Here is a 15,572-nt window from a genome sequence, read left to right as displayed (position 1 = left end):
TAGTTATAAAAAAAAGTCATCAACAGAAGTACAGGGAAGACCCTCATTCACCTTCATCCAAAGCACTGATGGCAACCTTCTCCTGATCGCTGTTGGAGTGGCCTATCAAGTCGAAGCCTTTGTCTGACAGGAAATCAATCAGCCTGTGCCTGGGGTCTGAAGACTTTTCATCCGTCAAGCTGTCCTTATCTTGATCTGCAGACGGACACAAAGCTTAACTTTGGCTCAAGCTTTCAGAAATGTGTTACAATAATACATTTGCACTGTTTATTAAGTGTTCAGCTGATAAAGCTCTGCGCTCTCACCACTGATGTTTTTTGAACCTCCATTCTCAGTCGGGCTCAGAGGCGCAGTCAGCCTGACGGAGAGAAAATGAGAAAAGAAAAGAGATATTCAGAGACGGGTGAACTTTGGCAGGCGATGAATATATCTTTCTCTCTTAACAGATGATTAAACACAGACACACTCACGCAGACACACACACACACACACTTACGAGGAGGGACTGAAAGGAGCTCCTCCACCTCCAGGAGGCAGCGTTAACCTCATGGGTGTTCCACTCTTCTTCAGATCATCCACTGCAGTCTTTATCACCTCAGTCCAGCTAAAAACACACATGTAAATAAAATTACAATTCATCCTATGAATTACCCTCTGAAACAAATATGATTACTGTGTATTTCTCTTCATCACTCACGTTTTCCTCTCTACAACAGATTGGGCCACCAGCTCATAGATCTGAGCACCGCTATCCCAGGTAAATATCACGTAGAAGGCCTTTCGATCTGACAGAGCAGGCAAAAAAAAAAAAAAAAAACAACAAGGCTGAGTGATACTTATCTCACAATGGAAGTGACCTGTACAATATTTACTGCTGTGGGCAGCTAACCTGTGGCCACCTCGCGGAGAAAGACTGAGTCTAGCTTGATGATGGGGCTCAGCATCTGCTTGCCCTCCTGCACGGCGATGTTACTCTTGCTCTGGCATTTGAGGACCATCTTGTCATCCTGCCTCTGTAGGAGCACCAGCATGTCCCCTAGCAGCACACACTGCACCTCTGAGAGACAGGGAGGAGAAGGAGTCAGACAGAGCAAAGGGAAAGACAGCAGGGGAAAGGATGGGTTCTCTGCCATTTCAATTCCTCATAAGTAGGTTACTTGTTTTAAGAATTTATATTTATTTGTTAATTTATTACCATTTCCACATATGGTTTATGAATCTATAGCCTTTTTTGTTTTTAGTTCTGTGATTGACAGTGGTTTTACTTCCCCTTCTTCCCCTATCTAGTGTGTGTGCATCTGTTTATCTGAGTTGCAAGCCGCTGCTGTTTGAAGTCGTGCTGTATTGAATTGAATTGAGGTTTAGGTTATTAAATTGAAATGGATAGAAAAAAGGAAGTGAATGGGCTTGTGAGATCTCACAAAATCCCCTTCACTGATGATGGGTTTCCTTTCATAGCAAACTTTAATCTACACATTTGAAAAAGGAAATGAAAGCTTTATAACAGTTTTCTGAATATCCCAAAAAATAGCTTGCTCAGTTATCTTTTGGCCGTTTAGATGCAGCAATCTAAGTGAATTTTATTAAATAAATATCATAAATACTAAATTGAGCTTGACACGTCTGGCCCGAGAAATAATTAAAAAAAAAGGTTTTGCAAATTTTAAAATGTCTGTGAGATGTTGGTCCTTGTTTCTGCAGAAATTGCTGATACAGAAAAACACAAATAAGTTCATGCTGTTTGTATGCAGGTCTCACGCATACACAAATACGTATTTACCAATTGCTTTCTCTTTTGTGACTTTCCAGGTCACAGCACCTTCATAAAGCATCTTCTTCTGAGTCAGGTCAATGTTCTAGAGAAGACAGAGGGAGAATAATGAAAAACCTTCTTGCAACAAAAATGTCAGCTAAAATCTGTTAAGTGCAACAGATAGTGCAAAAAAAAAAAAAACTTTGTTGAAAGAACCTTACCTTATATTCAGTATAAAGCTCATTACTTGGTTTGAGCCCTGATGTGTCCAATCTACGCTGGTAGTCCTTCAGAGTCTGGGAACAAGAAACAAAGATTAGGGGGTCAGACAGAGGACAGACAGCACAGCTCTGAAGTAAAACAACCAGAGACCTTCAGGAGTCTCAAAATGAGTTTACAAGACTCCAATTGGTGCTCAATCACTACCTAACAGTGTGTTGAGTGATGGATTGGGTGTTTCTCACCAATAGGTTCTCCATCACTTTGACCTCCTCATTGACATGGTTGAGGATCTTTCTGCAGCACTCTGCGCTCTGTTGGATCTTCTCCTTCTCTGCCAGGTCCTCTGTGGAGAGACAGAAAACACAGAGTTGAGGAAAATACAGCTTTCACAGCAGAGCCCAGACCAAAGCCATAAATCATGAGTGTACACAAGAGTCTGGGACGGACAGTAATCGATCGTTCAAATGTTTTGCTTGTGTGTGTAAGTTAGTTGTCCACATTTATCTTGTGTTCTGATTTAGATTGAGACATATGGTTAAAAACATTGCCATCTGTATTTTGAACAAAGAATACATCATTCACACTTCATATGTCGCATACTCTGTCTTTTTGACAAACCAAGATATAGGAAATGTAAGATTTCTGGGCATTATTATACACCATGAAACAACATAAATTTGTGTGTTGTTAGAGATTTTGCCATACTGTTTAGACTTAAATATCTGTAGATGTATTAGGCCATTATGAGCAGTGCTGCAAAATGATGAGCACGACTGCTTTATGGTAGTATTGGCCTGATTTGTCAAGTTATATGTCATCTAATTAGGTGAATTAACAGATATTCTTGTTCGCTTATTTCCTTATATTTACCCTAACATAACTGTCAACACTGAAAACACACACGCACGCACGCACACACACACACACACACACACACACACACACACACCTGTGCTCTTGGCAATATTCTCCAGCAGCAATGGGTACTTGGTCAGTCTCTGCATCTCTATAGGAATGATGTCCTTGAGTTGCAGCCTGCGACACTGGGGCTTACTCTCTGCCTCCTGGGATTAAAACACACAGACAGAGTCAGAATGAGAGCGCATGTATGGGACCACTTATGTGACTTCTTGCATGACCTTGCATCTGCGAGAGCATCCATATGTATCTTTGTGTTAAACAGTTTTACTATATGCATGGGGTCCAAACTGGGAGCCCACTATAGTTGTGGGGTCTGAAAGCTTTATGGGGAAAAACATGCTGGACCCCAAAAGTTGAGATGGCTGTTTGATGGTTGAGACCTGGTTTTAAGGGTCCGGTTTTGGGTTAGGTTTAGGGTTAAGCATTTATTAGTCATGGTTAAAGGACCGGCAGGCTGTAGAATTTAGTGGCATCTAGCGGCAAGGTTGCAGATTGCAACCAACAGGCTACCCCCCCTAAATCCTCAACACTGGGCCTTTAAGGTTAGGGTAAGTGGCTAGGTAATGCATTATCTCATTATGTCAACAACTATAGAAAGAGCAACGTGTGTGTGTACAGATAGTGAGTGTATGTGTGTGCTGCATGTTACCAGTATGAAGGAGTTGAAGCGTGGCTGGCTCTTCTGCCTGCTCTTGATCTGGTCCAAGGCCCACGACTGGTGACTGCAGAACCGAGCTGTCAATTTCTGGAACCACTCCCCCTCTGTGCCGCCAAACTGAAATGCACACACACACAGAGAGACGTGCACACACGTGCACGCGCGCACACACACACACGCACGCGCGCGCGCACACACACACACACACACACACATACACACACAATACACTATAGTCAGACTCTGTGATGTGCTTGCCAGAAGTAAAGAATGAGAGGAATAAAGATATGGGCAGAGGGAGAAAGAGCTGGAAAAAATACAGCCTGACAACTAATATAATTTCGTAGCTGTTATAGCCAATATTTTACTTTCAGAGATAAATACCTTTCAGTGTTTGTTAAAATAACAAAGTCAGATTTTGGCACAATTACTGCCAGATTTGGTTGTGAATTAAACTGTCAACACATATCATCCTTAAACCAACACAAACACTGAGAGCCAAGAGAAAAAGGAAGCTATAAAGAGAAAGATTATGATGACTCACCCTGTTGAGCACTGTGGGGCTGATGGATCTGACTATGAAATTGTCATCCCCACGCAGTTTCTTCAGGTTCTCATAGAAGTTATCTGGATTCACAACCAGAAACAAACAAATAATTTACTTTTAAAATAGGGTGAGAAACACTTCTTTATACAGTCAACAACCAATAGAGACAAAAGCATTAATGAAGGGCAAGTACTGAAACACTGAACTCTGTCTGTGGCCTGTGATGTCAATAAGGATATTTTTGTGAGTGATGTCGTTGTTTCTGATTTCTGTATTATTCTCTACTGTGCACCCAGTTACAGGCTGTTCAAAAAGACCGGTACATGCAGTTATCTTTATCACTGGCAACAAATACACAACAAGCAGTTTCTTGTTCTTTGTCCAATTTAAGTTTGGAGTCTAAATTTAGATTCAGTACATAAATGTTTTCGTGTTGGGTGGAGGGCAAGTGCAACCTTCATGTGTCTGACTGTGGGAGGATAAAAACACAAGTCAGAAAAAGGCTTCTATGCTGGAGCACTCACAGTGCATGTCAATGATCTCGTCCAAGTTGGGGAAGATGGCAGCAAGCTCAGTGGCGGTCAGGAGCTCCTCTCTCTCCAAAGGCTTAGAGAAGACCATCTGAAGAACACTTAACATTCGCACGTGGGCATGCTCTGTCGCGAACAACTCTGAAAGACGGCAGAGAATAGGTACAGGATGAGCCATGTTAAAAAGATCTTCAAAATTTGCTGCCTGTGCTGCAGCCTCATTTTATTTGCACATCTGTTTCCTTCTCAACGTGTGCTGCTTCGTCTTTCTTCTCCTCACCATTGATGACCTCCTGCCTCTTGGTCTCCTTCTTGTTGAGTTTGGACAAAGCTTCAGGGAGGGCCAGCTCCCTCCAGTTGGTCGGGTCACTCTCAAATTCCAGGAAGCGTGGCTCCACCTCCTCCAGCTGTGGGGAAGGGCTGGTTGGGGAGTGGCCAGGCCCTTCAGGAACTAAAACCGGTCCCTCGACACTGAGGAATGAACGAAGTGGAAGAAGAATTAGTTTAGATTGGTAACTACAATTCAAACTAAGTATGACTCAGGTGGCTATCAAGTGAAAAACACTTGGGATGTCTTAACATTAGATTATCTAAGGACGTTAAAAAGCTAGCAGGTATCTAGTAGAGCTCTCTATCAATGTCCTGTTCTATTCCTGTAGCTATAATATCAAATGGAAACTCACATTAAAGGTTCTGCAAACTATCGTCACTGCCACTACATGTTGCACTAGACCACCGCATCTCAGACCAAAACAAATGTTTCTTCAGGCAAAGGTAAGGTTCTCCTCTCAGTAAAGCCAGACTTATGTCTTAAATGACTCTAATGGAGCCGACAAAAACTTTTAAAACTTTTTGGAGGGATTTTCTGGCGGTCTACCAGCCAACCGGGGTTTGAGCCGGGAGTCCCAACGGCCAGTCCGCCTGTGCTTTGGTCTTATCTCTTTCTTTGCAGACTTTTTTTTTTTTTTTTAGCTAAAAAGGTGTTTTCTTCTGTCTAGGAAATTCTGGAAGGTGCTTTCACCTGAACACTGTGTATTGTACTGAGCCATCTCGCCTGTGGGCGGTGCCTATGTGTTTATAAACATGGGGAGGACCAATGGTTTAACAGGATGGACTCAAATGCACGAACATGCACATGTACATGCATGAACATGCTACCAGACCAGCTACCAAAACAACGACCAGAGAAACTCAGATTACCACACACACAGGGGGGGTGTGTGACTTCGTTCTCGGCTCAGGACGCCACTACTCCACTATATCTCTACATACAAAATAGTTGTTTGCTGCTATATTATTGTTTAAAATCTCGTTTACAGAACATTTAATAATTACTCCTAGCTGTATTTTAAGATTAACATTGTTTTGCAAAATCAGGCATATGAATAACTACTGAAGCTTACAATGTCTGTGCTTTAGAGTAAACACTATTATGAGAATGGGTAAGTACAAAGGCCATGGTAGTTTTCTGTTACAAAAAAAAAAATCACATGATTCTCCTTTTATCACACTATTAATGAATAACTTGAAACCACACCACCACACTTTTACGTGTTTCATTTTTCCTCTTTTTCCAGCCTTGGTGCTTTACCGCTGTTGGGCTTTATTTGCACACAACCAGCTCCTCCACTGGACCTCCATGATGACAGGAGCTGTCACTCTAAGGATTTTTATAAAGCAGCTGCCATAGAATCATACAATAACATACAACTTCACTGTGGTTAATCGGGATCCTTTACTGTTCCCCTCTGAGTCCTGACATTTACAGTCAACTAACAGCAAGTAAACCCTTTATAATGGGCTGCACTTCATGTTTACCAAATGCTCCATATTGACCTTACTCAATAGTCATTCCCCTAAAGAGCTAAGTGTCTGAACCCGCACTGAGAATGAGAGTGTTGTTACTCACTCCCTGTCGGTCACAGCAGTCAATAGTGAGTCAGTAAACCTGTCAGCCAGATTGATTCATTTCACAGGAGACAACAGACGCGTGCCCTTTAGAAATAAATTGTACTTATCTTCATTAACTGCCACTCCAAGACCAATTTAAATATGCCTCCAAGGTGATCTATACAATAGTTCTGAATGAGCCAGGTACATTTGATCCATCAGTAATAAGCTCTTTATTGCTAATCATTTTGTTTAACTGCTTTCTGGTTATTTCAGGACTGCTGCACCGGCTCTGTATCGTCTTTCAGTTTTTGGCATCCTGTCTGTCCCTGTTGTGCACCTCTCCAGCCAGAGGCTTTAAGAAGAGGTTTGTCCATCTTACGGATGGAGGTGCTGGGGGGTGAGCGGGGCAGGTGATGTTGTCGTGGTAGAAAGCGGCTGGAGGTCCACATCACTACGGGAGCGGGACTGTTTGGCCCTGGAAGAGCCACGGCGACGAGATGAGTGCCGGTCCACGCGAGCACTCTCGCTACGAATCACTTTCCTACTGTAGGGAGGGAAGGTGGGAGAGGATGGGGGAGGGAGGAGAAAAGATAGAAGAAAGAATAAAGGGAAGGAGTATTTGGGATAGAAAAAGAAGGAGGGAACAAATGCAATAAAGGACAGATGGATAAAAAAAGAAAAGAGGCCAAAGGAAGGATGCAGTGTGGAAGGAGGAAACAAAGAGATGCCCAAAGGCAGTGAAAATAAAAAACGTTGTTGATGGGAAGGACAGTAGAAAAGAAAGTATCCCAGTCATATGTAGTCGGTGAGGAGGATAAATAAGTTGAGGTACATTAGTAGAGGATTTATGCAAAATAAAAAAAGTAGTTGTCCAAAAAGGAAATGGAAAAAAGTGACATCAACAAAAGAGAGAAAGAGAGAAAATGAGTCACATTTAAATATGCATGACATGTGACATGCATATATTTGTTAGACAATGAAATGTTTAGAGTATGCTTCATATACTGTAGACATTACTGGGAGCAAATCTAGTACAGTATGTTAAGAGAGTAGCCATGCATTGCTTCTACACAGAGTACTGTTTGTGCCAAATGTTTTTAGTTAGGAAACTTGAATAGTCATTTATCATCTCAACAGTTCTCCAACTTCACACAACGTGCATACACATCCACTACAAATAATCCAACTGATCTCAACAATCAAGCTAATTCTAACTCCTTCACAAGCACATTAAAATACTTAGCCATGTAGTCTGTTTGTGTTATGTATCAGTAAAGGAGTGCAGGGCTCAATGTGTGGTCTGTATGCATTGGAGTGTGGCGTTTTGTGTTTGTACATGTGTGTGATATGTGATCAGTATAAGGCCTGAAGCATGTCCATGACTCTGTCAAGGCGCTGAGACCCACCTTGTCTTCCGTCTGTAAAAACACGGGACACCACATAGTTACACACCCACCTTTACACAACTATTGTGAGCCACAGAAACAACCACAACATGCAAATGCACACCCCAACACAATATTCTAGACAAATGTTTAAACCACTGTCATGGAGTATCATGCCAAATACGATGCCAAAGCCCCTGGCACAACATGTAACCGCACACACTGTGGAGACAAGCAGGACAAAGGACGGGCCCTGGCCACAATAGACACAGACACCTAGAAAAGCACAAGGGACGAGCAGCAAAAATGAACTATGAATTAATAAACTAAAAATATATTTCACTTTTGACTATATTACTAAATAACCGCACAGTGGTTTACAAGATTTAGAAGCACACAAGATTAGCTACAAGGCAAAGCTGCTAATGTTCACATTTTTTAAAGCTTTAGACAAGATATTAGCATTTTTTTTAATGATGGCTAAAATGTCTGATTTAAAACCCAAACCTGCTTACTGGGAAGAAAGCTTCAACATGGAAAGGCTCATCTATAATCAGTGCTATATAACCGTAACAACTACAAATGTCTCAAGCCTAGAAGAAATCACCAGTGTATTGCAAAGATGTACCTGAATCCAATAGAAAAAAACAATGTCTATATGCAACAAAAACAGAAATTAAACTCTGTAGTAAACATTAGGAGATGCACAACAGGACACACACTGAAGAAGACAAATAGGACAGGATGATATTAGGAAGAGAGCACACGTGCCATTGTGGGGGAGAAAAAGGAGGGAATGAGGCCATGAGGGAGAGGGGAGACAAAGGGCAGGAAGGGAAGACTGGGTCCGAGTTCACCTGTTGAGGATCCTTCTCAAAACTGCAGGCTCTGTTAGCTAGCGAGCAACGGGCAGCATGACAAAAGCTAGCACACAGCAGGGACAGACTGCAGCAGGAGTTTTACCACGCTCCCTCAGCCTGAGCACTTCAGACACATTTAGCCTCTGCCCGTTTTCCCCTGGTTGTTGGCTCTATACAGTCTTTACGCTGGAGACCTCCATTTCAATCTAATCATAATCTTATTACAATCTATAATCCTGTAATTGCTTATACTCTCTTACTGAGTCACCGCACTGCAGTTATGATCTCACTTCCTAGATGCTACTTTCTTTATTACCATCTCCAACCTCCTCACCTGTCTTTCTCCGGGTTCTCCTCTGTGGGAGTGTCGTTGGGGGAGGCGGGCTCCCCAATGGTCAGCGCACCGGCCAGCACGACAGGAGACACATCGCCCCCATCTGACACGGTCGAAGGCTCTAAGCGATTGCTCGAGAGGCCTGGAAGATTAGAAAAGGAGGCAAGAGAACAAATGAGGTGTTATATGCCACCATTTTTTTATGTTGAAAGACTTAATTGGTGCTTTCATCCTGTAAATTAACAATTGCATATCAATTATAATGGATACATAAAGTTTATCTATTTACATGTGAGTAAAGTATATCATTTTACACAAGCAAACAAATGCTAATTTTCTTTCAAACTTCAAATGCTGATAACACATAGTGATATACTATTTATAGAACTGTAAGATATTACTACAATAATATATGTTTTAATTTAATTTCTCCTGCTTTAGCATTTACAGTTTGCATTGTGTTTATTTATTTATTTCATTTAAATTTCGCTTCATTTTAAAGACTATTCTCTTTCATTTGAAATTGTTAAGCTCTGTCCCTGCTGAAGAGTAAATTAAGTCCTGCTCACAGACAAGTAACAGGAACTGCTGTCAAAATGTAATATTAATCTCCGTCAGTTTATCAACTGGTTATAATTAGAAACTAAAAGTGGCCCACTCCAGGCTTCATACTACGCAGATGAGCAGGCTTACCATCACTGTGTGAAGACTCGGGGCTGTTGGTGGCGCTGATGTTGTTGCCTGAGCCATCAGTGACCTCTAGGCCAGGTAGGGAGGCGGGGCCTCCGCTGGAACCAGACTTCCTGCTGGGTAGGGAAAGGGCTGCAGGGTCGGTCAAGGAGCCTCTGCTGGGAGCTGGACCCTTACGCTCCTGAGTCACTTTCTCCTTTTCCACTGAGGAGGAGGAAAGAACACGATGAGTTTAGAAGACCTGAACTACAGGCAATGCAGACGCAGAAAAACAAAAGCATTTCGGTCAGTAAAAAAAGGACAGAGTTGTTGTGAGACAAACAAACAGACAAGATGAGTATGGTGCAATCAGGGCCTCTGCAGAAAATTAAAGGGTTAGTTTGGTATGAGAGAACATCCACAATTCTGTGTGTGAGACAAGTGTGCAAAGTGTGAGGCTTTCCGGTGATTAACACACTATATAGTATGACTAATTCTTCTAACACCCACCCTGAAACATAGCATCAACTAAACAATGCCCCACCCACATCCCCTCCCAGTTTGACTTGGAACATGCAGACATGCTTATGGGTTGATTAGTAAGGATGTAACCATTCTACAGATAAAAGAGGGGGTGGGAACTCTAGACGACTTGTACCTTCAGCCTCCATTTTAGGTTTGACCTCAGCTGTAACAGGAAAGAAGGGCAGGACAACATGTTCTCATATCCAGTATATCAAAATATAAAGACACTACAAATAGTTATTTTAAATGTTACTATAATATATAATAACAAATATTTACATCATATGTACATTTAGAGATTTCAATACTTTCACAATCATTCAGAAATCAGTCAGAAATGGACAAAAAATAACAACGTGGTAGGGCTCATATGTGATGTTTGCTGAGACACAAAAGTAAATACATACTGCTGCCTGCGATCCAGCTAATGCCAGGAAACACCCCTCTGGGCTTGGCCTTCGTGGATTCATCTTTCTTATTCTGGAACATAACACAGATAGGGAGTAAGAAAGAAGGTCAAATCAAAAAGACATGTAAGGGCTGCAAAACTACAAATGCTACTCCATAAAGGTTTAATGATGACAGTGCAGTGCATTTGTTGACCTGTCAGATTAGTGTTTTATTTATTCATTGGGTTTCTCTGACAGGAAAAGGCATGTTTACCTTTACCAGTTGTCTCCTGAAGAAACCTCCTCTGGACTTCTTACTGTCAACTGCCCTGGTTTTAACCCCAAGGTGCTTCATGTAGAAGGCGACCGCTGAAAAGATGGATTGGCTACGGTAAAAGGTAGAGTAGTGAGTTAATTAATACTGTTTGTTGCATTATAATGCATTTGCAAACGTTCTGATTTGAAAGATTTATTCAGGATAAATAAAGATTCAATTCCTGGTAATGCTGGAATAAAAATAAACTTCTTTGATTACTATCCTTTGTATATTTCACATTAAAAGGCTGCAATAAAGGGCAGAAATTCTGCAATAGTCTCTGGTGTCACTGATGGCAATGCTGAGAGACTTTTGACAAAATGGATAGTGCAGATGAGGGAAAAATGTGAGGATTAAAAGGAGGACTAACAGATGCAGGGAGGGGAAGAGCAAGGTGGAGACTTGAAGATGTCCAGAAAGGGAGGAGGAGGAGGAGTTGAAAAGAGTGGGGAGGAGAGAACAATATAACACAAAGAGATAAAGGAGGAGCTGAGGAGAAATAAGAGGAGTTGGGTGTAAAAAAGGGACTAAGGGAGGAGCCTCTGGGGAGTGCACACAACAAAAGTACAAGTGTCTCTCATGACCAATCACGGCACAGTTTTACAGAGCGTACTGTATGAAGAAACTGTCAATTCAACATAAAGAAGTTGAATTGCAGAGGATCAGAACTCTTGAGAAAAAAGCATAAAAAAACTAAAGCATGGTTTAATAATTCATGTGCAACTTATTAACCAAGAAATAGAAAATTTGAGAATGCATCTCAGTCACTTGACAAGACACCATTAAGGAGGGGATTGACAATTTTTGAAAAAAGTCCGAAGCTGATAACTTGAGTGTCTCTTGTGCAACTCAATGGAAAGAAATGTTGTAATGAGTATTTAATGCACTTAAACCAGAATGCAAAAAATGTTGTGGTGTGACCACACCCAGGCTTAGAGAGAGCATGCAAAGACTAAATGAGCTCATGTGCACAGATATAACATTAATGCAAATATTCTATATAATATTCTCTTCATTTAAAAAAAAATAAAATAAAAAACTTAACTCACCATTTTTCCTCGTCCGAGACAATTGTTGGTCTGAAGAAAAAAAAAAGACAAATGTCAGTGATGTTATTCCTGCAGAGGAAAAAAAGAAGTGTTATCTTGCAGCATCAAGCTCACCTCTTCTTTTTAAGTAGCATTTTTCCTCTCTCTTGCTCGACTGATTATCAACTGTGTTTTGGGCCGGTGGAATCTGAAGTGGCTAAGCTTTTCCTGATCCAACTTAAAGCTGACTGTAATGTGATTGTGTTCAGAATAGATGCTATGGAACATATTCTAAAATTTGCAAAGAAAAGAGAAAATAAAAAAAAATAAAAAAAAAGATCAAAAAAGTGAGAGATGCATCAAAAGCTGCACCTCTGTCTGTTCAAACTATTTAAAAATCAAACTTGCAACTCTTGAAGATTTGAAAATAATTCAAACTATTGCCTCCAGTCTGTCTAAAACTTTTTTCTGCTCTGGTGTGTCTCTCCAGCAAGCCGTCTGCAAAGGAAATCCAAACTCAAAAAATGCTCCAACGCAGCGGAAATGTCTATTTAACCATGTTTTTGTCTGATGCAACATGCAGGCAAGACTGTGGAAATTGGACACTCATGTTTTGCTATGAACATAAAGGGTGGGAGGGGTTTCCCCGTGGATTTCCCTGCATAATCCAATGAAATGGTGTGGTTGCCTTGTTCTCATCAACAGAAAGACCAATGAGAAGCAGATGGGGGTGAGGTCACTGTGTTGTGGTCTAGTGAGGAAGGGGGTGTGTGTGTGTGTGTGTGGGGGTTACTGGGTACAAGAGTGTGGGAGAACGTAGGAGTGAGGGGAATAGAGAGATGATTGTCAGGGGGAATGAATAGAGCAAACTGAATGAAGCATCTGTGCATCAGAGATAGAGATACAACTGTGTGAGAGTAACTGAGAGAGTCAAAAACTGAATTATCATGTCTTTGATACAGACTGCTTTGCAGGCTTTTTGAGTCCTCTCCACTGACAGCGTGGTTTTATCCACAGGATGAGTGCTGCTTGTGCACAGCACATCTCCTTTCATTTCTGTTGTTCACTTTTTTTTCCTCTTCTGACAAGATGAAGTTAGACAGTCTTCTGCCCTCTCCCTGGCCTCCTCTCCCTCTCTGTTTGACTCGCCTCTTGTAGAGGATCCCACATTGTAGTTGGCCACGGGGTCAAGGATAGATTAACTTTCCCCCTAGATCTCTTTCTTTCTTTCTTTCTTTAACCGTGTCCAGGGTGGGAGCATCGATAACCCTCTGGCCCTCTCTCTCCCCTTCTCTCTTCCGATGTGTAACCCCTCCACCACCACCACCACCACCCCCCTTCCTCCGGTTGGCAAAATGCCACGGGAGAGCCTTCCTGCCAGCGTGGCACTGCTGACTCCATCTTTTCCTCTCTGTCTCCTCATTTCCTTCTTGCTCTATTGTGCTCTCTTCCAATCACTTCAGTTCTCTAGTCCAGTGAGCCTGGTTTTCTCCATCTCCCGCTGTATTTGTCGCTGGGCTTTGTATTGAATGGGTTATGTGCACGGCTGAAGTTGACTATGCCTTCTGTAGAGCTTTGTAGAAAGTGAAGTGCCAGCTTCAGAGGGAACAGATCTGATTTTAAACTGCTTTGACAGACCAGTCATGTTCCCAGCGTAAAGCATAGAGCAGCAGGTAATAGAGAGAAGACTATTTTCCCCACTGTCCAATTACTGTTTGAGAGTTTTCTTTTAATAATATCTTCCCGACAGCTGTGTTGTTGTTTTCTTCTGTGTGAGAATTGCAATTTATTTGGGTTTTTTTTCAGTCATCCGTCAAATTTAACTGATGTTCACAATTCTTCAGGGGCGAAGGAAACGCAAACAGGAACACACAAAAGGTACTTTCTAGTTCCTAGGTCCTCTGGTGGCACAGAAACAGAAACTCTCTGGATGAAAAGGGCCAAATATCGCTCAGTCCTGGATGATTTCATTATACTATAGGTTTATGTAATGTCCATTTTAATTATATCAATTTTAATGTCTGAGAAATCATGTTAGATATAATAAACTACTCCAGTTACTATCATACCAGTTGCTGTGGCTGGGAGCCAATTTGAGGCCCAAATCAAATCTGTAGTGAATTCAAGCTGTTTTGTCTTTGCAATTGGGAACAAAAGATTTAACCTTACGTGCTACAGTCATCTAAAATTTACCTAAAATCCAAATTGAACTGATTTAAATTGCTGCATGGATTATCAGGTTTCTACAAATTTAAAGTTTTCAATCTCACTATTAGCAGCAAGTGCTACAGAGTTGTAACAAGTGAGCACTGTTCTTACTGAAATGCCTCATGGCACCTTTGAGAACCAGATTGTTTTGTACTGTTTTTTCAACAGTGCTAATCCAAGCCTTTGAAAACAGCACAGCCACATAAACTCTTCCTAACACTGCCATAAGAAGCAGGGACGAACACTCACTGTGTCTCAGACATTTTGTCCAGCAGGTTCTCGGCCACAGACTTCTCCTTCATCTCCACCGGGATGCGGTCGGTGGAATAGTGGCTCTCCACGTCGACCAGCTCAGCCTCATTGGGGGTCATACCCATCTTCCTCTTCTGCCTGTGCGAGACAAAGCCGGAGGAGGCAGCAGCAGTTTGGCACACTTGTCAAACATAATACGGAGAGCAGAGAATTGACACAGTATATTGATGCATGTTTTCCCAATTCAGTGAGCAGACACATAATGTAGTTGAGGAGGGCTGCTCAGTGCATTAACATCCCTTAAATATGACTTTTCATAACTGATCCAGGTCCCTTGAGAGTGGCTACTCAACAGAAAGCCTTTTAATTTAGGAAGTCAACACATTCTCACCATCCTCTCCATATTTGCTTATTTGTGTCTTCTCAGGTTTGATTTTCTGAAAAGATTCCTCATGAATGTTCTGCCTGTGTTCATCTAAATCCAAGGCAGCCTATCTAAAAGGTTAAATAACTAACCTAAGCCTTAGCATCACGGCGACAAAGCGCTGAAAAAGATAGTGAGAGATCAGGATGACCTTTTCTCAAAGGAAGGCTTGAGTAATAGTTGCTTGCAGCAGCTTAGCACTTAGATTTTAACAGATGTTATAAAGGTGACAGAATCTGCATTTGAGGCACCTTTTTTTGCACACAGTGAACACAGGTGGGGAGCCTGCAGGTTCTTACTGCCGTTTGGATGAAGCAATGCCTTTTATAATGTCATAAATCATGTTTATGTCTCAAATATGAACATTCAAAGGTAGCTTTCTCTGGGGTGGATTCCTCCTCTAATACAAGTTTTAACTCTCTCTCTCTCTCTCTCTCTCTCTCTCTCTCTCTCTCCTTGCCTTGAAATTAAGAAATAAAACTAAAAAATACTGAACTGCTTTACTGCTTTGCAAAACTGTCAGAAGTCATGTTAACTGTTCATGTTCAAGTTTTCTTGTGTTAACCACAATTAAAATTTGAAAAAAAAAAATCTGAAAAATGTTCAAATCAGCCAAATCAGTTGTGCTGAGAAGCATGAAAGATAACTGCAACACCTA

At 41.5% G+C, this 15,572-nt stretch overlaps 1 protein-coding gene across 8 annotated transcripts in view; it reads right to left on the bottom strand.

Annotated features, from left to right (window-relative positions):
• Window positions 1-15,572, bottom strand: part of arhgef1 (Rho guanine nucleotide exchange factor 1) — a 41,374-nt gene that overhangs the window by 6,157 nt on the left and 19,645 nt on the right. For 5 of the 8 annotated variants that reach the window (XM_022764649.1, XM_022764644.1, XM_022764645.1 and 2 more), the window contains 22 exons: window positions 14,488-14,628; window positions 12,052-12,081; window positions 10,961-11,072; window positions 10,705-10,777; window positions 10,431-10,460; window positions 9,797-9,997; window positions 9,104-9,245; window positions 7,931-7,942; window positions 6,904-7,068; window positions 4,912-5,102; window positions 4,626-4,772; window positions 4,099-4,181; window positions 3,546-3,671; window positions 2,925-3,039; window positions 2,218-2,318; window positions 1,975-2,049; window positions 1,781-1,856; window positions 890-1,057; window positions 698-785; window positions 497-604; window positions 306-358; window positions 52-195 (listed from right to left, as the gene is read on the bottom strand). In XM_022764649.1, the coding sequence (XP_022620370.1) occupies window positions 52-195; window positions 306-358; window positions 497-604; window positions 698-785; window positions 890-1,057; window positions 1,781-1,856; window positions 1,975-2,049; window positions 2,218-2,318; window positions 2,925-3,039; window positions 3,546-3,671; window positions 4,099-4,181; window positions 4,626-4,772; window positions 4,912-5,102; window positions 6,904-7,068; window positions 7,931-7,942; window positions 9,104-9,245; window positions 9,797-9,997; window positions 10,431-10,460; window positions 10,705-10,777; window positions 10,961-11,072; window positions 12,052-12,081; window positions 14,488-14,628 (2,381 nt within the window). Of the gene's footprint in view, window positions 1-51; window positions 196-305; window positions 359-496; window positions 605-697; window positions 786-889; window positions 1,058-1,780; window positions 1,857-1,974; window positions 2,050-2,217; window positions 2,319-2,924; window positions 3,040-3,545; window positions 3,672-4,098; window positions 4,182-4,625; window positions 4,773-4,911; window positions 5,103-6,903; window positions 7,069-7,930; window positions 7,943-9,103; window positions 9,246-9,796; window positions 9,998-10,430; window positions 10,461-10,704; window positions 10,778-10,960; window positions 11,073-12,051; window positions 12,082-12,165; window positions 12,531-14,487; window positions 14,629-15,572 lie in introns of those variants that run through there. The other 3 variants (XM_022764651.1, XM_022764646.1, XM_022764650.1) reach the window with 3 other exon arrangements.

This window comes from Seriola dumerili, unplaced genomic scaffold (genome assembly GCF_002260705.1).
Source record: "Seriola dumerili isolate Sdu_G_001 unplaced genomic scaffold, Sdu_1.0 BDQW01000551.1, whole genome shotgun sequence".
NCBI classification, from domain to species: domain Eukaryota; kingdom Metazoa; phylum Chordata; class Actinopteri; order Carangiformes; family Carangidae; genus Seriola; species Seriola dumerili.
The sequence above is the reverse complement of the archived record's forward strand: the minus strand, read 5'-3'. Positions and strand labels throughout refer to the sequence as shown.